Source organism: Lycium ferocissimum, chromosome 5 (genome assembly GCF_029784015.1).
Source record: "Lycium ferocissimum isolate CSIRO_LF1 chromosome 5, AGI_CSIRO_Lferr_CH_V1, whole genome shotgun sequence".
NCBI classification, from domain to species: domain Eukaryota; kingdom Viridiplantae; phylum Streptophyta; class Magnoliopsida; order Solanales; family Solanaceae; genus Lycium; species Lycium ferocissimum.
In genome coordinates this window covers 13,051,192-13,074,958 of record NC_081346.1, presented here as the reverse complement: position 1 = coordinate 13,074,958, position 23,767 = coordinate 13,051,192, and the positions used below count along the sequence as shown (strand labels likewise).

The 23,767-nt window shown below is 36.5% G+C and overlaps 2 protein-coding genes across 2 annotated transcripts; one reads left to right on the top strand and one right to left on the bottom strand.

Moving 5' to 3' along the window:
- Positions 1 to 3,644: 3,644 nt before the first annotated feature.
- Positions 3,645 to 16,238, top strand: LOC132056085 (DNA-directed RNA polymerases IV and V subunit 2-like). Its single transcript, XM_059448140.1, has 8 exons — positions 3,645 to 3,796; positions 5,270 to 5,834; positions 6,421 to 6,633; positions 9,847 to 10,727; positions 10,907 to 11,198; positions 12,707 to 13,657; positions 15,087 to 15,358; positions 15,494 to 16,238. The coding sequence occupies exons 2-8, from the start codon at positions 5,283 to 5,285 to the stop codon at positions 15,990 to 15,992; spliced, it is 3,660 nt and encodes a 1,219-aa protein (XP_059304123.1). The 5' UTR covers positions 3,645 to 3,796; positions 5,270 to 5,282; the 3' UTR covers positions 15,993 to 16,238.
- A 647-nt stretch (positions 16,239 to 16,885) lies between these two features.
- On the bottom strand, positions 16,886 to 18,389 carry LOC132058220 (arabinogalactan O-methyltransferase 2). The gene has a single exon (XM_059450770.1). It carries the CDS (start codon positions 18,077 to 18,079, stop codon positions 17,222 to 17,224), a length of 858 nt encoding a protein of 285 aa, XP_059306753.1. The 5' UTR covers positions 18,080 to 18,389; the 3' UTR covers positions 16,886 to 17,221.
- Positions 18,390 to 23,767: the final 5,378 nt, after the last annotated feature.

Genomic DNA, 23,767 nt, shown 5'->3' with positions numbered 1-23,767 from the left:
ATTTAAGTTATCGCGATCCCAGATACTTACGCTAAGTCTCGCTATTACAAGGCATAAATATCCGTCGGCAAACTTTTAAAATTCCTTAACAAAAGTATCCGGTCCAAGCATAAAATTTAAACTACGCTTAATTTTTTTAAAATTTTGCACCGCGTGGGTTCGAACAAAAAAATGATTTTTTAAGGGCAAGTTAAATATTTCAAATATGAGCCAAATTTAAAAAAAATAGACACTGTGTTGTGTCAAAAATGTACTTATTTTATGCATCATCTATTAATTTACAAAAAAAACATATACTTGTTGGCTATTAATTCGTTGGTGGCTAGCTATGTCAATTCTCTTTTTTATTTGGGTTTTGTATTGGGTATGCAAATTATACAAATATTTATCTGTTTGTTAAAAGTAGCGAGAGTTTGTTTAAAAAATATATGCAATCAAGTCAAAACAAACAATTTGCATACAACTTTTTGTTGTGTAGAATCCAGTCGAATCATACAACGTACATAGAACTTGCATACAATTATGTTGTTGTATGAATTTTGTATGTCGTTTGTATTAATTTTGTATCACGTGTATGTCACTTTACACCAGTGATACATTGGACACACAAATGACAAGCACCGAAAATACAAAATACGTATAACATATTTATACATCAGGATCTAAAGAAAGAAAAAAAAATTCATTCTTTCCCTTTCTCTTCGAGTTTCAATCTGAAATTCTAAACTTCAAATGATATTTTCAATTGTTAGCAACAACATCTAATTCAAATAAATAATAATTTCGCAAAACCTAATTTTCGAATTCACAGTTTAAAGTCTTTTATAGTTGTTAGTTGAACTTTTCTCTGCTGGGGTGTGTTTGTTGAGAAAGAGAAAAAACGAGGAAGATTTGAACCTAACTCTTACATTTTTTGTAAATGATAAATGTTGTTATATTTTATAACTCTGACATTTGTTGTATTGTACCTTTTATACGACAAAAGGTACAATAAATTACACTTTTCTTTTTAAATTTTTTAAATAGAAGAAATACTCTTTTGTAACATTAATCTTCTTTGAGATACTGTGTTTTTTAGGTAAAAGGAAATTAATTCCGAGTGATAACATTTGTTAATTTCATATGTTCAGCGTTTTCAATATGGAACTGAAGACGAGATGCCATACTTTATGGCTTTTCCTTTAAGTAACAAGAGGGTGAGGTAAGAAATAGTACAACAGTAGTTCAGTCGTCGACAGGGTGGAGTTGCGGAGCAACAATCCATCAAAAGACATGGAAAACGCCTTTTGTGTGTGTAGCAAGACAAACTTCATTACGTGTTTATTTTGTTACACAATTGTTTGAAATTAAGGACATTCTATCTATATTGTAAGAATGAAAATAAAATCGTCTTTCTCGTACTTAGATTCTAAAAATCAAGACAAATGAGAGGAAATAGTAAATCCATCGCATTTAACTATATAAATCTGTATTTACCTTAACTTTATTTTTACCTTTAAAAATGACAATTTTGTGATTCCTTATGCTCTTACTTTCATTTTAGCTCATATCGTTCTCAATTTCAACATCCTTGATTATTACTATTCAAAAACAAAAGCTTAGGGGAAGAAAAAGATCAACAACTAACAAGAGATAAAGAAAAGTCAAATGAAAATCGAAAAAGTTGCTCTCAAATGGCAACGAAGAAGCCAAAAGATGGGTAAAACAAAATACGTGCTGTACTTACAATTGGACACATATGGACTTAAAAATGATTTAGTGTGAATTTCAGAATTATGCTCGGTTGTCCAAGATTACACTTATTAAATATTTAAAAAATAACAATGGCCAGTCTCATTATTCATGTATCCAGAACAACACGCTATGAAAAAATTAGACATACTTCAAAAATATCTTTGTGGGTTCTCTTCATTCTTAACAAATCTTTCTGATTGATATCAAGAGTTCTCTTTATTCTTAAAAAATCGTTCTGATTGATATCAATCTTCTTTGAGATGTTGTGTTTTTTAGGTAAAAGAAAATTAATTTCAAGTGATAACATTTATTAAAATTTCTCATGATCAACGTTTTCCGTTTGAAACCGAAAATGAGAATTTATAGCAGGCCTTCTTTTGTTCCTTTTCCTTTAAGTGACAAGAAAAGTAAGATAGAGTAGCATGAGAGTGGTTTAGTCATCAATAAATCTCTCCTTCTTCATTCTACAAGGTGGAGTTACAGACCAACAATTCATCAAAAGACCTGAAAAGCATCTTTGGCGTGCTTAAATGGACATACTTCATTACATGTTTGTTTTGTTACACAATTATGTAATTAATAACATTCTATCTATATCGTAAGAATAAAATAGAATCATCTTTCTCGTACTTAAATTCTAAGCATTGAGAAAAATAAAAGGAGAAGATAAATTCATCGCACTTAACTATGTAAATTCGCATTCACCTTAACTTCATTCTTACCTTTAAGAATGACAATTTCGTGAATTTTTTATGCTCCTACATTCATTTTAGCTCATACCGTTCTTAATTTCAATATTCTTGATTATTATTAGTTCAAAAACAAATATTCAGAGGAAGAAAAGATCAACAACTAACAAAAGAAAAAGAAAAAGTCAAATGACAATCGGAGAAGTTGCTCTAGATGGCAACAAAGTCAAGGATGAGCAAAAACAAAATACACACAGTGTTTACAATTAGACACATATGGGACATTTAATAATAATTTAGTGTGAATTTCAGAACTACCCATGGTTGTCCAAGGATACTTACACTTATTAAATAGTTTTGTTTTTAAAAAAAAAACAATAGACAGAGTCCTACTCCATCCAGATTAAAAAAGAGTCCACTTAGTTATTTGCACACCCCTTAAAAAAATACTAACTCCTAAACAAAAATAAATAATTTGACTAAACTATCCCTAATTAAATAGGCATTGAAATTTGATCATATAACACTTAATAGGGGTAAATATGAAAAAAATAAGGTTAATTCTTTTTTAATTTGTTAAGTGAACTCTTTTTTTGATCCGGAGAGGGTATTATTCATGTATCGAGAAAAGCACACTACTAAAAAGTTAGAGAAACATCGACAATCGAAACTAGAGAAATACAATTTAGAATATAAAACTAGAGAGGAATTGCATCTTTTTTTCCATTAACACATGTGGCACAATCGAAAAAATTATAAAAATGACCCCTTATATTCGAGAGTAGATTCAAAATAATCCCTAAAGTATGCTCCGAACATTTTTGGTTCTTTAAGTTTGCCAAAAGTTAACGCTTGTGGTCTCCCTCAAATACTTAACAAATTTTGTCTGTTATATTCAATGAAATATGTAGAGAAAAGAAAGTCTAGCGGAAACTCGCATTTGAAGGTACATTTTTTGCATTTTCATTGTCATTTTCTAGAATCTGGTGTAGTTTTCTATAGGTAATTTCTACTACTTTCAATCAATCTTTTTGTTATCTAGTTTAATTTTTGTGTTGCAGTTTTTAGAATTTGATGAACCACTCCCACTGTTTCTGATCAAGTATTTTTTTCCATAGTTCCCATCAAAAGCGTGAACTTAAAAGGACCAAACTATTCAACATAGTTCAGGGACTATTTTGAACCTACTTCTAAACATAAGGGACCATTTTTGTCATTTTCTCTCCCACAATTCACTCAGTACAAATTGATTCTTTTTCCAATGCGTTAACACTCACTGCTCTCACTCTGTTTGTTTGTTCGTGCAACTGCGAAAAAGTTCTCAAAAATTTCACTCCAAAAGGAGCAAAGCAAAGCAGAATCTAAGCTACTTTGTAAGTCTTTCTCTTTTCTTGCTTCATTTTCTTTTATTTTCTTCTAAACTGTTAAGATGTTCCGAAAAATGTGGGGTTTCACATAGTTTTGTGTTTGTTTTTAAGTAATCTTTGTGGGTTTTCTTGATTCTTGAAATTTTTTTGTAATGATGTCAATATAGCTATAATGCAGCTTTGTTTGCAAATTCTTTTTAGGGTTTTAGTATTTAGAAGTGGGTGAATCAGAAAAGTACTGGGGTTTTAGAAATGAAACTAATTTTAGCTATTTTTGAAAGTAGAAGGTAAAATAAAAAATAAAAAAAATAGGTTAAATTGTTTTTCTGATACTTCTTGCATGTTGAGTTCTTCTGTTTCTGTTTCATGCTTTTAGGGTTTAGGAGTTTAAAGGTGAACTGATTAAAATCCCTAAAAAAAAAATAGCTGAAAGCACTTTATGGGTTTTCTTTTGGTACAAAGAAAAATGAAAAGTTTTTTTTTTTGTTTTTTTTTGTTTTGTATTCAAGGTAGCTTATACTTTTCAGAAAATGTTGAAGGCATTTTATGGGTTTTCTAGAGGTGAAACAAAAAAGGAAGAGAAGAGATCTTTTAAGGCAGCTTATACATTTCAGGAAATGCAGAAAGCACCTTTAGTGCTTTCTTGCAGTTTCAAAAAAGTTAGTAATGTGGGTCGCTTATACAGTTCATTTGATTATTTGTCTTTTGAAATGCTGGTGAATGTCTTGGGTCATCGAAGTTTCCGGTTTTTATGAGTTGATGTACAAATGCTAAGAGTAAATTCAAGTCGAGCTTGTTTTTCTGTTATTCTCTGTTGTCTCTCACCATAGCTAGTAATGATTTTGGAATTTCTCATAATTTCTTTAGAAGGCATGCACAAGTTTCATATATCTTCCCCATCCCGAGAAGAATGAATCAGTGCATCGAATTTTCTGTGTGAATAGACAGTGATTTTTAATCTTTTAAAAGTAACATTTACATATTCAAAAGCTACATAAAAGATACTCTAAGTCACAGCCTTTCGTATTCTCTATATTTTTTAGCTCTTATCATCTTTAGAAATAGCTCAATTTGAGTGGAAATGGGATGTCAAAAGCACAGTTTACATTCAAGAGCAAATTTCACCAAGCAATTGCAGTTTTTACCTGATGGACATTTTTTTTGGGGGGGTGGGGGTAGTAACCAAGTCTTTTGTTTTGTTACTTTGTTATTTTCTAAATAAAATCGTTTTTTAGTTAGAAATGAAAGACCAAGCCTTAGTCCTTTCTCCTTTTAGAGAAAATGTTCACTTGGCCTTCTTGGAAGGACACTATTCGCAGTTTCAGCTGGGCTATCTAAAGACTTTTAGCTGTCAAAATTGTCTCTTTACTCTATTAATGATTGAATATGCTTTTTGAAAGTACAGAACATGTTTGTGCATACAAGTATTGGGATAAAACTAATATCGACTGATGCACTTTGATTTTGTATTTGATGCAGGCGTTTCATTCAAATGACAATTTCTGATATCACGGAAGAAGTGGGATGTAGTAGTGGTAAAGAGAAGTTATCCAATGGATCAGCAAGGATGGATTTTGATATAGATGGTCTTTTTGAAGTAGGTGATGATGATTGGGACGATGATGAGGAAGAAGATGAGGATGAGGATGATGATCTTGATGTGGTTTCAATAAAAGAGCTGGGTGAAAGTTTCTTGAAAACCTTCTGTAAAAAGGCATCAACTGGTTTTTTTGAGAAGTATGGTTTAATCAGTCACCAGATTAATTCATATAATGACTTCATCAACTATGGAATCCAAAGGGTGTTTGCCTCGGTTGGGGAGATCCATGTTGAGCCAGGTTATGATCCATCAAAGAGAGGTGAAGGTGATTGGAAGCACGCTTCTATAAAGTTTGGGAAAGTAAGCCTTGAGCGGCCGAAGTTTTGGGCAGGGGAGAAGTTCTCTGTGGACGGTGGGAAAGAGTACCTGGATTTGTGGCCACGGCATGCTCTCCTTCAGAACATGACTTATTCTGCTAGAATTATGGTTGAAACTCATGTTCAGGTTTGGAATTTGTTTTTGTCTAATATTAATCAAAAAAACAATGGTTCTTGTCTATAGTCTATAGTTTTATGTGTATCAATTTCTTTCTGTTTATTGATATACATTCATTTCCTCATTATTCTCAATTTTGAATCGGCCAGCTTGTAGGTTTTCTAATTTTTTTTTTTTTTTTTTTTGGTGGTATACTCCTTGTATACAAGTGACTTTTTATAGTAAAACTTTACTTTATCAAAATCTTTTGAATTAGGTAGTTATGTTCTAAAATTGCATTCTTTTATTCTTCCGCAGATTAAGTTGCCAATCTTGTTGGTCTCTCTTGAACAGTTCTTTTTTAAATGCATTGCCCATCTGATGAAAAGTGAGAAAATGGTCATCACAAAGGAAATAAGAGGCTCTGAGCTGTTGCATCCTAATCCTTTATACTTAGATACCATCTTTTTAAACTTCACAAAATTCGAACTTTATCTGGAGTACTACTGATATTTGAAATATAATCCCTTCTCATCCGTGTCACATGTCATTTATTTTCCCTCTGTTAGTTTCTTGTTCTTTTATTTTCATTGGTTGCCCTTGTATATGATTTCAGGTGTATACAAAAAAGCTAGTTAGAAGTGACAAGTTCAAAACTGGGGTAGAACGATTTGTTGACAAGGAGTTGGAGATGGAAGATAAAAGAGATGTCTTGGTTGGGAGAATCCCTGTGATGGTGAACTCAGAGTTGTGCTGGATGAATGGTGCTGACAAGCCTGATTGTGAATTTGATCATGGGGGATACTTCATAGTCAAAGGGGCTGAAAAGGTAAGATCTTCCTGTTAGCACCTCACTCTCGACACCTCCCTCTTTTCTACCTAAAGAGGGCATAGAATACAAGGCTGGAAAGTTGGTGGTAGTTTGTATATTATTTAAGCCTTATCGAGTCCAAAGTGAAACATAAAGATACTATTCAAAATACAACAGCCACATCAACCATTTTACTACACATCAACCTATCATAACTCAAGACAGAGGAATTTCACTTGTTAGTGTTAGAATTTATGTTTCAAATTAAATATCTTAGCTTTATGGCCTGTTTGGCCAAGCTTCTAAAATCAGCATATTTTGAAAAGTGCTTTTGGTGAAAAGCAGTTTGTGTTTGGCCAATCAATCTAAAAAGCACTTTTGAGCAATAATTAGTGTTTGGCCAAGCTTTTAAAAAGTGCTTTTAAGTGTATTTTTCTCAAAGGTGCTTTTCAGAAAAGTACTTTTGGACAAAAGCTTTTTTCTTTTTAGCTTCTGAGCTACTCCCTAGAAGCACTTATTTTCTCCCAAAAGCTTGGCCAAACACCTCACTTATTGAAAAAGTAAGCACTTATTGAAAAAAAAAGCACTTTTGGGGAAAAATAAGCTTGGCCAAACAGGCTATTAGTTGGATTGTGACACTTTTTTCCTACAAGACAATATATTTGAGTATTAAAATAAAATAAGTCCAATGGGATGGAAAGCATGTGGATGATTTGTTTATTCGAGCCCAAATTGATTCGTAGTGTTGTACTAGTAATTTTAACAAATATTCTAATTTTGAAAATTCAGATAATTGCAACAGTTGTGTCCGTATAATGGAAGGCATAACAGAAGAGGATGAAAGAGATCTTTCATGTTAGACATTTAACTATGTGATTAATTAAAATGATGTGTAGTGTGAGGTCGTTCTGAAGGTGCTAGCTACTTTTGGGTTTGTTTATTGTTTTTAATTGAGCATACTGTTGAAGATCTTATGAATGTGAAATTTATGTATCACTTAACATAATGTCCAGTATTTTAGAGTTCGAACTGATGAAACAGTTTTGTAGCATGTATGAACCTTTAGGAGGAAAGACGATGTGCCTCCATCATTTTTTTATGAAGTAAATGTATTTTCATTCATAAACATGGACAAACTGGTTGTATACAAGGATTAAAAGGTAAGGAATCTACCAAATATGATTTTCGACAAACTCCGCCCATTCATCTATACAACAAGGAACTTTCTGATTACACCAAAAGAAAATAAGGGAACGGAGACTACTACTCAGCTGAGAGAAACTCGACACTACTTCAAAAGCTCTCCTATTTCTCTCTCCAACCTATCCACCTTAGTGCAAACGGAATTTGATGTGGTTGGATATTACATACTGTTAGTAAGATAAGACCTCTGATTTTGTAAGACAAGTTGCAAAGCATATGATGACAAGTTATTTTTCTTCTGTAAAAACCTCAACGCCAGTCTGGAAATAATATAAGAACTTTGTCTTTTGTATGATGTGTTGATTTCAAGCGATCATGCTGCATGTTTAATACAAGTTGCACAAGTAAGTGGTGTATTTTATTTATTTTTTCTGAAAGCGCGTATTCGATAGAATTTTGACACTGTAATTTTGACATTGTATATTTCTCCCAAAAACAAAAAAAAACTGGGACTTTCTATGATGTGGTGATTAGAGTGTTGCATGCATGCCTTTTAATACACGTAGCACAAATCTCTGGTGATAGGTCATTTACTTTTCTGAAAACCCATTGAGTCTAGTCTTGGTTTCTATCTTTTAACCTGGGACGCAAATATGCTGAGATATAAGAGCAAACAAATGTAAAAGAAAGAGTCATATAGACAAGAGGTAATAAGGAACTTGAACTTTTCAAGAACTTTTTGCATGACCTATATATAGAATATAGCGGAAGTATGATGGATCCTAGAGCCAGACCCTGTATAACCTACATGTGCAGCTTAAAAAATTCTGATGCAGGACCTCAAGGCATCAACTTGTGTTCCATTAAGACACTAGACATTTGGAGTGACTACTTAGTATCTTATATATGATTCGACGTTAACAACAACATATCTTTCCATAAAATGACTCAGAGCAGTTGGAGATCAGATTTCATTGTTAGGCAGCTAAGAGACTGTGATTTTTAGTATATCAGATGGATTTCGCTGCTCTGTGTTGTTGCGTAGATTGTGAATTTTGATGTGCAAAAAAGGTGATACACACTCAAAGGAATGCACTTTTGGACCTAAGCTGTTAACGTAAAGACAATGATCCAAGAAAAATCCACTGTGCTTGTTGAATATAAGGCAGTTGTAATAACACTTCATGGTTGAACATTCTTTTTACAGCATTATCTGCATAACTTGGCTGGTGGTGACAGTGAACCAACATTTTCGGTATATTTAAACAAATAATGTTTTTTAGCTTCTGATGTATTGGGAAAAAGGGGGTATATGATGCAGGAATGAGCTTGATGTATACTTTCACGACAAACCTTTTCTAACTTCTGGGGGAAGAATAAGGAATCATTCACTGTGTCTGCTTCATGTCAGTTCTGTTACATCTTAAAGCCGTTTCATATGGAACTGGGATCAGATTAAGAATTGAAGCACAGAAAAACTTCATGTTACCTGGTTTAACTTAGTTTGGATACTTTAAAATGTCTTAAGGACTTTATTACCTAACCAAACTATTTGCTCAATTTTTTGAACTGGTAATGCAAAGTAGTATTGTTACCTTTGAAGGGTCTTTAGCTCTCTTATATGCAGAAGCTCTTTCTCAAGCTTCTAGGTGAGTAATGCAATCTTTTCCCTTGTCTGACTATATAGTACTCCTTTGTCACAAAAACAATGACAAAGTACTATTTGGGAGGTCAAACAGTTTGTTTCTTGACTACAAATTTCCAACATTTTCTAATTACTCTTAGCAATAAAAAATTGTGGTTTGAGTACGTTTTATGTTGTTTCTAAATATGTAGGAGTAATATTCGTTTGCAAAAGAAAAAAAAAAAATGGATACTTCATATCGGAAATTTAATGTGTCTGACTCTCACACTCCGAATCCATCATTCTTTCGGGATTGAGGAAATAATTGTAACTTTGGCATGCATTCTACACTTGTGCTATTACTATATTGATTTAGAATATTGTTTAATCTCTGTGACCTTTTATAAGTAAATTTCATGTCGCAGTTCTTTAAAGATTGAAACCTTTTGTAATTTCCATTTCAGACCTTCATTGCACAGGAGCAGATTTGTTTAAAAAGACTCTGGGTGTATAGCAATCCCACTTGGATGGTTGGATATCGCCCTGGTGATAAAAGGAAGAGAATCTACATTAAACTGACTGAGACCTTGAAGATTGAGCACATCAAGGGAGGAGAAAAAGCCCTCAGTGTGTACTTCCTGGCAGAAATGCCAATTTGGATCTTGTTTTTTGCTCTAGGTGTATCCTCTGACAGGGAGGTAGTAAATTTAATAGATGTGGATATTGAAGATAGTAATATCGTCAATATACTAATGGCTTCAATCCATGAGGCTGATAAGAATTGTGAGGATTTCAGGAAAGGGAAAAAGGCTCTTGCTTATGTTGATAGACTTATAAAGAGCTGTAAATTTCCACCTCAAGAATCTGTTGAGCAGTGCATAAAAGAATACCTGTTCCCTAATCTTAGTGGTTTCAAGCAGAAGGCTCGCTTCCTTGGCTATATGGTAAAGTGCCTGTTGCACTCTTTCATTGGTCGCAGAAAGGTTGACAACAGAGATGATTTTCGAAACAAGCGATTGGAGCTGGCTGGTGAGCTTCTTGAACGGGAGCTCAGGGCGCACATTAAACATGCTGAAAGGCGTATGGTGAAGGCAATGCAAAGAGATCTTTATGGAGATCGACAAGTGCAGCCAATTGAGCACTATTTGGATGCATCAATAATCACCAATGGTCTCTCCAGGGCTTTTTCCACTGGACATTGGTGTCACGCTTACAAGAGAATGGAGAGGGTTTCTGGTGTAGTTGCAACTCTTAGACGAACAAATCCATTGCAAATGACTGCTGATATGAGGAAAACGCGTCAGCAGGTTACATACACCGGGAAGGTTGGCGATGCTAGATACCCGTAAGTGTTTGTAAATTTATACCGACCATTTTTTTGTGCTTCCATTAACAAAAATGTTGACTTCATTTTTCTTGCTTCCTGAACATTGCTCATTCTGTCATAATTATTTTTGGTATTTTGTTTCTGTTTTGTTTAACTTAAATATGATAATCTAATGACTGTTAAAATAACTTATGCAGACATCCTTCACACTGGGGAAAGGTATGTTTTCTCTCTACCCCAGATGGTGAAAATTGTGGCCTGGTAAAAAATTTGGCTAGTATGGGTCTTGTCAGCACAACTATTTTGAAACCACTTCTTGAGACATTGTTCCGGTGTGGGATGCAAAAGTTAGTAGACGATAGTGCCACCTCACTCCACGGAAAGCAAAAGGTACTACTAGATGGGGAGTGGGTTGGAGTATGTGAAGATTCTGCACTCTTCGTTTCAAAGCTAAGACGTAAGCGCCGCAGGAATGAAGTACCACACCAGGTTAGCTCATGATCATTTTCATTTAAGTATGTACAGTAGAGTCATGGAACCTTGCCGTTGAATATTTCTTTATATTGCAAGTTTGTTCATTGATCCACCAAAAGGATGGTTATGAAACTTTCAACCAAACATAGAGACTTGTCTTTTTCTCTATTTTCCTCAAGCAGGATGTAAATCTTTTGGTATACTGTATTGGATATACAATATCATGTAAACGCCGCTGGAATAAGGTCCCACATCAGGTTAACTCATGATCATTTTAGTTTAGTCATGTACAGATTCTTATGGCTATAATATTTGTTTAAATTAGAATACTTGTCTATATCATAAGTATGATAGTCAATTCATCAAAAGGATGATTATCAAACTGTAAGCCAAATGTAAAACACTTGTCTCATGCTCTTGGCTCCTCAAGTTTATGGTATATTGCGTTAGAGTGCAAAATATCATTTAGGACCACCGATAGGAATAAAGTGTCACACCGGGTAAGTAGTGATCATTTTCATTTAATTATGTACAGCAGAGTCATTAAACTTACTGTAGAATGCTTTGTTATATTGCAAATACATCCATTAATTCCTTCGATGTGATTATAAAATTATAAACCAAATGTGAAAGTCTCGCCTTTTCCTCTTTGTTCCTGAAATAGACGTGACTTTTGTGGTATATTTTATTGAATGTAGAATAACTTTTGTATGCTAGTAAATCCTGAAGCTACCAAACAGTAGGTTGTGCCTCTTACGTCCAGTGGTGACCTGAACTGCATTCTTGGTTGGAAGTAGAGGGTCTACTATTAGAGCAACCCTCTCTTGTCATTGCCGAGTTTCCTTAAATGGAAATAGACGCAATGTGTTCGGAATAGATGGAATCCTTGAACTCTGTCCTTTCCACTTCTGTGATGCTTTTTCCTTTTGGGAAATATCTCATTTTTTTAATGGTGGTGTCCAACTAGCTTGCGAGCACCTCGGCTAATCCACCAGCTACTTGCTTTCTCCTACTAGCACAGACACTATTAACTCTACCCTCCAAGGCTCAGGAAAAGGGGGGAAAAATGACCTTTTGGAAAATATCTCTTTGCAGTGTGCAGAAATTTAAACGATCAAATAAGAATTATAACATTTTAAAGATTGAAGGATTCAAACAATAAAATTAAACCCAAGAGTTCTCGATGAAATGACCTTTATCTCATATTTGGCGAACAATAAGATTAAATCCAAGAGTTCTCTATTAAATAACCTTTATACAAATTTGGCAATTGATTTGATGTTTTCTTCTAGCACTTGTAGATATACCATGCATGTTATAATCATGGAAGTTGACGCTTCTTGATTGGGGAAATTTGACCCGAAAACTCTTTCATTAGCAGTGGATGTGCTGCGAAAAGTCTCTCTTTGTACATGGATATTAAAAATTCAGTCTAGTATATTTCTTTTGAGAAGATGTATATTTTCATATAAGATTTGTCAATTTGATACTTATACACTGAACAATCTAAAATTTTCTTCTAGGTTGAAGTTAAGAGAGATGAGCTGCAGGGTGAAATTCGCATATTTTCTGATGCGGGGAGGATTCTGCGCCCTCTTCTTGTTGTTTCAAATCTAAAGAAAATCAAAGCCCTGAAAGGGGGAGATTATGGCTTCCAAGCTCTTCTGGACAATGGGATTATTGAGCTCATAGGACCTGAAGAAGAAGAAGACTGTCGAACTGCATGGGGAGTTGATTACGTCTTGAAAGCAGATAAAGAGAACCCACCCGCAAAGTATACCCATTGTGAGCTGGACATGTCATTTCTGTTGGGCTTGAGCTGTGGTATTATCCCATTTGCAAACCATGATCATGCTAGGAGGGTCCTCTACCAATCAGAGAAGCACTCTCAACAGGCAATTGGGTTTTCAACCGTGAATCCGAACAATAGAGTTGATACGAATACCCATCAATTATATTATCCTCAGAGGCCACTTTTCCGGACAATGTTGTCAGATTCCCTTGGGAAACCAAAAAATGCTCGTCACCAGAAAGGAATGCTTCCGCGGCCTGAATACTACAATGGGCAATGTGCTATTGTCGCAGTAAATGTTCACCTTGGCTATAACCAAGAAGATTCATTGGTTATGAATCGTGCTTCACTGGAGCGTGGAATGTTTCGATCGGAGCATGTTAGGAGCTACAAGGCTGAGGTCGATAATAAGGAAGCTGTTGCTAAGAAGCTAAAGGTTGAGGACTCTGTTAACTTTGGGAAAACCCAGAGTAAAATTGGACGAGTGGACAGCCTGGATGATGATGGTTTTCCATTCATTGGGGCAAATCTCCAGAGCGGAGATATTATAATTGGGAAATTTGCTGAATCAGGGGCTGATCACAGTGTCAAGCTGAAGCACACGGAAAGGGGTATGGTTCAGAAGGTTTTGCTCTCTGCTAATGATGAAGGGAAGAATTTTGCTGTTGTATCTCTCAGACAAGTAAGATGCCCAATATAATGTGTGTGTGTGTGTGTGTGTTTATGTATATGCCTCTACCTATGTGACTCGGTAGCTCAATATGGAACTATTGCTTTAAGATGCAGGTTTATGAGAAACATTTCTTTATGTAAAACACCATATTAAGTCCTTGGAAAACTGTTTGCAGGCAATTTAGCAAGCTTCTTAAAGTACCTGCGCTTCATGGGATATCTTCATGATAAAGGAAAAAGGATGCTATATACATAAACACCATATATAGCTGCAAGTGCCTTGAACCATCTTATTAATGAACACATTGAAAGACTAGCCACTGAACTGAATAAAAGCTGATCTGTCTATAAGTAGAAGCTAGAAGCCATTGTAGAAAACCTCCAGCTTGATGTTTTAAGGACTGGCTTATGTTGATATTCAGATTTATCCTGGAGCGGAGCTAGCACTCCGCTTACGGGTTTGGCAGAACTCAGTAGGCTTGGCGCATACCTTGTATTCGTGTTAAAAAATTCGCTTAATATGTATAAATAATTTATCAATAACCCAATAAGTTTCTTTTTCTAGAATCGAGAACCCATAAACTCAAAATCCTAGCTCCGCCTCTGGTCATCCATCTACGTGCCCTTAGGAAGTATTATCCTGTGTTGGGGGTTTTATCCAGTAAGACAAAGTGATAGTAGCAAGTGAGTTATAAACTACCCAAGCTCCTTGTTTTCAACTAGTGTAGAAAATGTCCGATGTATCAACAGAGTTCTCTCCACCTCCAACGAGGGGTTTGTGGCTGCCCTTTTGCGCCACCTATTGACAAATAGATCCTTCAACAAATCCTTATGAGGTATTACTCCGCCACCAACATGGTGTGAGGGATTTTTTATCCTAAAAAGATGCCTGATGAGGTGAGTGGAGAGAGCTCTTAAGCTGTCCAAGCCCCGTGTCTTCGACATGTGGGACAAGGTCCCAAGTACCAACAGCTGATACTGAGTCACACAGTACATTATTTGATATATCTATTCAGAAGTTTTTGTACTCTTTAAAGTTAGCAAAGAACACATATTTTGTTTTACTTGTGGTGTAAATTGGAACATGTGAATGAGTTTGAATCAATGCTACAGATGTTAGAATCCCGTACAGGACTAGATTGGGAGTACTTTTGCTATTTTGCTATGCCAACATTGTAGAGTTCCTATAGCGAATCCTTTGTGCTACTTTATCTATAAAATTACGTTACCTTCTAAAAAAAAGTTGGCAAAGAAAGCTGTTAGGGGTAAGCATTATGTTTCTGTGTTACGATTCAAATAGTGTGAACTGGTCACCTACCACCCATCTTTACATTTCGTCCACCCTGTTCCCTCTAGAAAAAGAATATACTGGGAAGACATTATATAACTAATCCTAATTCCCTTCAAATGATTCCAGTTGTCTTGTATATTCTGTGCAGGTTCGTTCTCCATGTCTTGGAGACAAGTTCTCTAGCATGCATGGACAAAAGGGTGTCCTTGGATTTCTGGAATCTCAGGAGAACTTTCCTTTTACAGTTCAGGGGATTGTTCCAGATATTGTAATCAATCCCCATGCATTTCCTTCAAGGCAAACTCCTGGTCAGCTGCTGGAAGCTTCTTTGGGGAAGGGCATTGCCCTAGGTGGTGGTCAAAAATATGCCACTCCCTTCTCCACTTTATCAGTTGATGCCATAATGGAGCAGCTTCATGGGTAAGATATCTGATAGCCTTTTTTCATAATTCCATATTCTTGTGCCGACCAGTCAAGCTGTGTTTTTGTCTTGTTGTATTCACTTGTGAATTCTGGTGATTTGTCATTGACTATTAAATGCTATATGACCTGCAGGCGAGGATTCTCCAGATGGGGAAATGAGAGAGTTTACAACGGCCGGACTGGTGAAATGGTTAATTCCCTAATTTTCATGGGACCAACATTCTATCAACGCCTCATCCATATGGCTGAAGACAAGGTGAAATTCCGTAACACTGGGCCTGTCCATCCCCTTACTCGCCAACCTGTGGCAGACAGAAAACGTTTTGGTGGAATTAAGTTTGGTGAAATGGAACGCGACTGTCTTATAGCTCATGGTGCTGCAGCAAATCTGCATGAACGCCTTTTCACACTCAGTGACTCCTCCCAGATGCACATCTGTGGTAAGTGCAAGAACATGGCAAATGTAATCCAGAGATCTGTGCAAGGTGGTAAGGTAAGGGGTCCGTTTTGCCGGTTCTGTGAATCAGTTGAAGATATAGTGAAAGTTAATGTGCCATATGGGGCAAAGTTGCTGTGCCAGGAGCTCTTCAGCATGGGCATATCTCTCAAGTTTGACACTGAGATTTGCTAATGCCCGATTAAGTTTCATCATCCAGATTATACTCATGATGCTAACTTGGTAAAGTTGTTGATGGCAAACACTCTTATTTGTTAATATCTCTAGTGTTAATTCGAAAAAAAAACCTGTCTCTTGCATCTGAACCTTGTTGATTATCAGGTTGTGGCAAACACAGTTTCTGTAGATATCTCTAGTGTTGATGGGAAAAGAAAACCTTTTCATGTTTTTAAACCTTATTGGTTATCAGGTTGAAAAAGTGTTTGTCGTTTAGACATGACCCCCCCCCCCCCCCCCTCCCCCCCTCTCGCGCGCACACACACACAGGCTGATTGTTGAATTATTATTGTAGATCTAAGTTGACTCTTTTGGTGGCAAATTATTGGCATTTGATCTTTCGTTGTTAACAAGCAGTAGATGACCATTGCTTGCTCTATTATGGGACTGATTTCGGTGCAAAAGGGTAAATAGCAAGTGAATAGAAGTAATAAGTGTCACTAATGCTGTACTTGTTCTAAGAAAAAGGAGGTAGTTTTTGACACATCACTTGTCTTGTTAGATTTTAGATTAAAATTGTATCTAACTATTAAAATAGATTTGATTGAATAAGTAAGCTCTATTGAAGACTTATTATCTCTAAAAGTGATAGAAGAAAGAAGGGTAGGGAGGAAGAAGTATAGAATAGCCAAATGGTGATAAGAGACTCAAGAACTGATTGTGTAATTAAAACCACTTGGTGAATTTCAGGCAAACTAATTCAAACCACAAAAATGATATATTGCACTCAACGAGTGGTAATTTACTCGAGGATTGAGGTGTAGTGGTGATGGTTTTGGGGGTGGGGGGGAGTTACAAATATTTAGAACGAGGCTACAAACATTGCTCCAATCAACCCATTTATTAACTCAACTTATTTTCACCAGCTCAAATTCAGTCTAACCTGTCTATTTGACACCCCTAATTTCTTGTACCAGATCCTTCATCTTCTCCATTCTGGAAATTTATATACTATTTACCATTCAAATGGAGGGATTAAACCTTAAGATTGAAAGGATTAATGAATGGAGGCATTCTTGGATTTAAACATCTATTGAAGGGAGCTAATTTACAAAGAGATAAATTAAGATGAATTCTCAAGATAACTTAGGGAAGATATATAGTAATGAAACAAACATAAGCTAGATGCCTAGATCTAATGGCAAACAAAAGAATTTCTTCTACAGTATCAGACTATACATGTTCAATTATGTGGGACAAAATGTGGTGGCATTTGGTTTTGCTAGTATGTTAAAATCCCAGAATTTCCCTTTAGAAGAAACCAAATTAGTGTCACACAAGAATTCCCAAGAAAACCACATCTCAATCATTCTATCAACATCATGTACCAACACATGAGTCCCTTTTTTCTTTTTGCTTCTTCTTGCTAACACACCAGCAATATAAATTGCAGCCATTCTTCCTGGTGATTCTGGCTTATCCCCATCTGGTCCATCCACAATCAGCAAATCCCACTTCACTTTGTACACTTCTTTAGGAACTTTTGTCACAAGTGACATAAATTTGCACTTTCTTGATGAAATGTAGCAGTGTTTTTGGTTTTGTCTAGCGTGTTTCAAATGCTTGTAAGCATCTCTAGCAACTGTTTGATACTCGATTCTGTGAATTCGAGTACTATTTGTATTACTCGCGGAATTGTTAGCATTGATCTTTGCGAGGTTGTCTTCAAGGAAGACAGTGAATCCACCGCTGTTGATGGTCGAAATTTGAGAAGAGTATTGTGTTTCAAGCCCGAAAACAAGAATGTTGCCAGGGGATTTTCGGGATACAATATCATAGAGAAAATTGATTTCTTTCTCCGTGAGGAGATGAGGGCGGTATTCAGCTGGAGACAAGACGGAAAAAATTGGAGAAGAATATGAAGTGATTACAGAAATCTTGATAAGTCTGAGTATTGAAGCAAATGATAAGATGAAAACAAGAAGTGGGATGATATTTCTTTTGGTAAATTTCATAACTCTGTAGTACTTGTGTAAAAGGGTCTTTTTTAGACGAGTTTTAGGTGAAAAATGAAGCAGAGGGAAAGCAATTTCAGAAGGGGGCATTGTGGTGTTCTTTTCTTATGTTCACTACGTTCTACCTAAACGGGGGCTTTTAATAATTTGTTGTGACGTGTGTTTAATTTCCTTCAGAATTTTTGAGTGAAGAAGAAGGAATGGTATCTTCCTTTAGTTTGAAGCGTTTTTTTTTTTTTTTTTTTTTTTTTTTTTGCCTTTTAATTTAGTTGTCACAATTTTCAATAGTATCTCTTAAATTGGGACTTTTTTGGTAAGTGTTGATGTGATGTTGGTATTATCAATCATTGTGAATAAGGGGTACTCTTTGTTTAAGAAGTTGGACACCAAATTTCGTCTGCTTTTGCATTTATTTTCTTCCTTCTGGGTACTGTTTTTGGTCATCGTTTGGTGGACAAGAGTGATATTGAAGGAAAAACTATTACTTTTATGCAAACAACCATCTTGCAATGCATTTGGTCTAATCCAATTTTAAATACAATAAAGTACCAAACACCAGTTCAACTAAGTATGTTCATCTGTCAACAATTTAAACTAAACACTAAAAAATTATTTTAGCAGAGAATTTTTTAATGCTATACCAACACACTCTTAAGGTTTATACCTCTCAACTCGAATAGCATTATTCTGAAAAACGGCTTAATTATTGAACGCCCGAAAAGCCTAGTCAAATGTGAATAACATTATTTAAAAAAAAAAAAAAAAAAGATGTCGTGAACATGGTATTGAATTGAATAAGGGACCTTTTGTTCCTACTAATGGACCCAAAAATTATTTATTTCTTTGTCTGGGATTTTCCTAAGCAACCAAACAAATCCCTGTCATTTGACACGGAAAATGGTCTTTTTTGAATGTTTGAAGTGAACGAACAATCAATATACATAATTAAGTTTTAATGCCATGATATCTTTCTACGTAGCTTCATTAAGACCGTTTTCATGCGTCTTGGTTGGTGATGGATAAGAAAACCCGATAGAAAGCCCACACCACAAATTATAATTTATGGTGAATTTATATTTCAAGTGCCCCCAAATTTTCTATCAATAGACGTGAAGGGGTCTTCTGAGTTCTGATTAGAATTATAACACTGATGATAGTGTGATAGATGCCATGTGACCAGGAAGTCATGATTTCAAGCCGTGAAAACACCCTTGCAAGTGAGGCTACGTACAAGCACCCGTGGTCCGGCCCTTCCCCGACCCCGCACTAGCGGTAGCTTTAGTTTTGTCACACATGATAGTGTGATAGATAATCATCTGAGCTATTTTTATTGATGCTCGGTTAATCATCTTATAAGTCAATAAAACGGACGTGTTCGACTTTAAATTGATTTAGATCTACCCCTGTGGTAAAAAAGGCCATCATGTTTGAAGACATATCGAGTGTCCGAGTCTAGTGCGCATGCTCTTTTCTTGATTTAGATTTATCCAAATGATACCCTTGACCTATATTGCATTATCTTTTTTTGGTAAATAAATGATTTTATTACCAAGTGAGAATTACAAAGCAAAAAAAACAGAACTGCAAACCCCCCGTGCATAACGACTACCTCTTAGTCCAAGCTACCGTATCAAAACGTGCTTCATAGCATCACTAACACATGTATACAAGATAGGCTTCACTATGGATAGAAATTCATGTAAACTCGAGCGGCATGGCCGGTCTTGGTCTCAATCGCCCCCGATGTGAACTTCTGCACAATCCGCCTCACAAGTGTTGCATTGTCTCTATTCTTCCCTTGAAAAATTCTTCGATTCCTTTCCCCGCCATATGTAATAAACAATCCGCTAATGCCATCCCGTAGATCTCGCCGCAAGTTGTTTTCTCGATATTGATCAATAGCCACCTCATTTCTTCATCCCAGGTTTGCGCTTGTCTATGGATGTTGATCCATATAAGGATCTTTGCCGTATCCGAGCCGAGACATTGCGCCTAAAAAACAAGTGGTTTATTGTCTCCACCTCAACTTCACATGGCACACAAGTTACATCTTCTACACATTCCCATCCAAATGACCTTCCTTGGTGAGTAGTCTTCTATGAAAAGCTAAGTATAGTATGAACATCCATTTGGGAAGCAACCGTATTACAAATCAATTTCCTCCGTGCAACCTTTTGATACTCCCCCCTAAGTTTGAGATATACTTGTTTGATTGAGAATTTTTCCTATCGCATCACATAATTTTCATTCCATCCAAAGATTTTGAAAATATTCACAAGCTTGGAGTATTTTCCTCACCATCCAAGAAGCTTCGAGGCGCTTTTGACCCCCGTATACCTTGCCTACCATAGTAAATATGTACCCATTGCACCCACATCGTATCCTTTTTTTGCAAATGTTCCACAAAAGCTTACGGTTATCGTCGCCCTATTCCAAGTTTGGATGTCCGTAAAGTTAAGACCCCCCGGGCAACAGGACTACACAATGTCTCCCCGCACGCGCTTTTCTTTTGTCTACCCCTCCCCGTCCACAGAACTTTTGACATAGACTTTCAATGCATTTAATCACTTTTTTTGGCAATATAAAGACACAGGACCAAAATACTTAACCGAGAATAATACACTTTTTATGAGCCGAGTTCTCCTGCACAGGAGAACCTGGATGTCCAATTTCGTATTCTTCCCATAATCTTATCTATCAAAGGTTGGAATTGGAGGATAGACACTCTTTAGTACACAATGGCACTCCTAAGTATCTAAATGGGAAAGTACACTTGAGAACCCCAACTCCCCGCAATATTTCCTGCGATCTTCATTTGAAACACCTCCAAAAATGGAGCTTTTATCATTATTAGCGACCAAACCGGATGCGGCCGAAAATTCCATGAACAAGCCATATAACAATGTAATGTACTGTATCCCCTCGCCGAATAATAGTAGATCATCAAAAAACTTAGTTGCACAATGTTCATTCTCTCACATTTAGGGTGGTAATTAAAGTCTCGGGACGTGTCTCAACTTCTTAATAAGTAAGTATTCCATAGCTAACACAAACAAAAAAAGGACAAGATCACCTTGTCTTAATCCTTTCTTTTGCCGGGAAACGGGGGACTAGGTTGACTATTGATGAGAATTGAGTATGAAGGTGCTAATGGTATATCCAATTTACAAATTTATGAGGAAACTGTGTGAAGGATTTGCTTGAGATATCCCCACCCACGTAATCATAAGCCTTTTTCATGTCGACTTTTAATCTTGAGATACCCCTTTTCTCCCATATCCTTTAACCAATTCATTACTCGGGATAATATTGTCATTAATCGCCTCCGGTACAAAAGGGCGATTCTTATCTACCGTACCATCCATCACCACTAATCTATTAGTAAGCACCTTTGATATAATCTGTAAAAGTAAGGTACGAAGATACGGGTCTATATTCGATTTTGGTAGGGTGGGCAACTTTGGGGATCAAAGTAACATTATAGCTTTGTGAAGTGTACCTTTGGAGAAGAAATCTAGAACAACATCGCTATTTCCTCCCCCACTATAGACCGGACTTCTTAAAAAATAGTGCATTAAATCCATCACAACACCTTTACTATCATTTATTCCTTGCAAAGCTTGTACCACCTCATGTCTTGTTACATCTTCAATCAATTGCGATTCTTGCCGAAGCCTATTTAATACGGGTCCATCTTTCATTACAACTCGAGTTCACCGTTTAGTGGGGCACAAGCTCCTAAAAGTTGCTTATAGAAGCTAAGTATTTCATCCTCAATGTCTTTTCTTTTAGTAACAAGTGATCCCGTTGATGTGGTAAGCCTAGTTATTCCGTTTTTGAGCGACTTATTCCTCAAGCTAGCATGAAAATAAGCCGTATTTCCATCCCAAGTTTTAACCACATCGAACCCTTGAATTTTGCTTTACTATACTCTCCTCAATCATCAACCACTTTTCCAAGTCAAGTTTAATCTTCTTTTCGCATCAATTAAAATTTGTGGTACGTCGGAAAATAAGTGCTTTGGAGGTCTGCTTGCCGCTATACACTTTAATTCTCTCGTCCACTCCATGGTACTCGGACATAGCTTCAAGGCTTGCTTCACATCTTTGAGTTTTTGCCATACTCCTAATAGGTCCTCCTATGCCAAGCATCATGTACTATCTCTTGGAACTTCTCATGTTTAGCTAGGTGGTTTAAGAACTTGAATGGTTTTGGTCTTCTATCTTCCTCCCGATTCATAGTGATGCTCAAGGGAATGATCGAGCACCCCGGTCCATTATCGGTACGATAGAGGCATGTCAACATCCACCTAAGCATTCACTAGGGCCCAATCAATTCTACTATAGGTATGATTATTTGTCCAAGTGTATTCCCGCCACCGTACTTCATTACCGCCATACCCGTATCCTCCAAGAAACGATTCAAAATCTCTAACTTGAATCCAACCGCCTATCTTTAGCTCTATAAATTGCATTATAGTCACCTGGATATCCATGGTCCCCGTTGTGTAGATGAATTTGTCTTAGGCCACCGCTAAAGACTTCTTCCGTCCTCGACATTATGCGACCCATAGATGGCGAACGCAAAGGTTCAAATTTATGATATTAACTTCGAGTGTATATATTGTTCGGTAACCACCACAGGGACACGAGATGACTTGAGGATCCCAAACTATCCATATTCTACTTATCGCTACATACATAGTTGTCTAAGTAAGACCACCCCGCGGTGTTATCTTCTTCAGACATGTATTGCTTTTGCTGACTTTATGTTCTAAAATAGCTATAATACTAACATTATTAGTTCTTATAAACAAAGTCGTCTTCTTCGCTTATGAACTTTATTTAAGCCCCTTATATTCCAAGTGACTAACTTCATTTCGATGAGTGTGAGCAGTCCTCCCCATCCCTTTAGCACCTCCACCCCGTCCTCTCCCCGTTACATGCCTTGTCGCATGGTCATGTAAGATGGTAAACTCATTTGTAGTTTTGAGCCGATCTTGAGTTATTACCGTTTATGGGCCCCTTAGCCGCTGATCTACCTTTCACTTCAAGCCAATTAATTTGTTGACCTTGTGCGGAAATTTCCTTCCTCATTCATTCGATATGTGTTTCTTCTAATTTGCTAGTCTCCTCATTCTTCTCGTCATTAGGCCGAGGATCTATTAGTGGGTCCGCCGGCTATCCATAGTCATTTCTTGTGCAACATCACTCATAGGTCATTCGTGCCCTTTGCTTTGGTCCCGAGTTTATCAAGCATTCGATCACTAGTAATTTTCTCCGGGGTCTCGGTCATTTTGAGATAGTATGTCCTTATGATGCCACTCCATTCTTTGCTTCCCATACTTCATTCTATGCTTTGGTGCAGCATCCTCTTTATGTTCAGGTGCTACTTCTTCCTTAAGACTTGCATTTGTGCCCTATAGTGAGACAGGTTGGGCGGTAGAGGGGAATCCATTCATAAACAATTTCTGAGTAAATATTCTACCATTAGGATCCTCTCCTTAATGGCACTAGGCGAGGCGAGCCTAGTGATGTCCATCTCAATAAGCATTCGGCGTACGTAATCCTATCAATTTGGGTTGTGCATTCATCGGCATACAATGGAATGCCTAACCCACTTCCATTCTACCCAACGACCGAACTCCCCGAGCTTCAATGGTAATTTGGGGAATTTCACCCCAGAACGAGGAATCGTTTTCATTACCTCCTTGCTCGGATCAAAGTCCAAATGTCCAAGGCTTCACAATAATTGGTTTGTTGTTTAGCATGTGAGGTC

Bases quoted from the DNA above. Each gene is read 5' to 3' on its own strand.
- LOC132056085 (XM_059448140.1), top strand. From the start codon at position 5,283: ATGACAATTTCTGATATCACGGAAGAAGTGGGATGTAGTAGTGGTAAA. The intron at 11,199-12,706 runs GTTAGCTCATGA...ATTTTCTTCTAG, and splicing joins GGAATGAAGTACCACACCAG to GTTGAAGTTAAGAGAGATGA. The intron at 15,359-15,493 runs GTAAGATATCTG...TATGACCTGCAG, and splicing joins ATAATGGAGCAGCTTCATGG to GCGAGGATTCTCCAGATGGG.
- LOC132058220 (XM_059450770.1), bottom strand. From the start codon at position 18,079: ATGCCCCCTTCTGAAATTGCTTTCCCTCTGCTTCATTTTTCACCTAAA.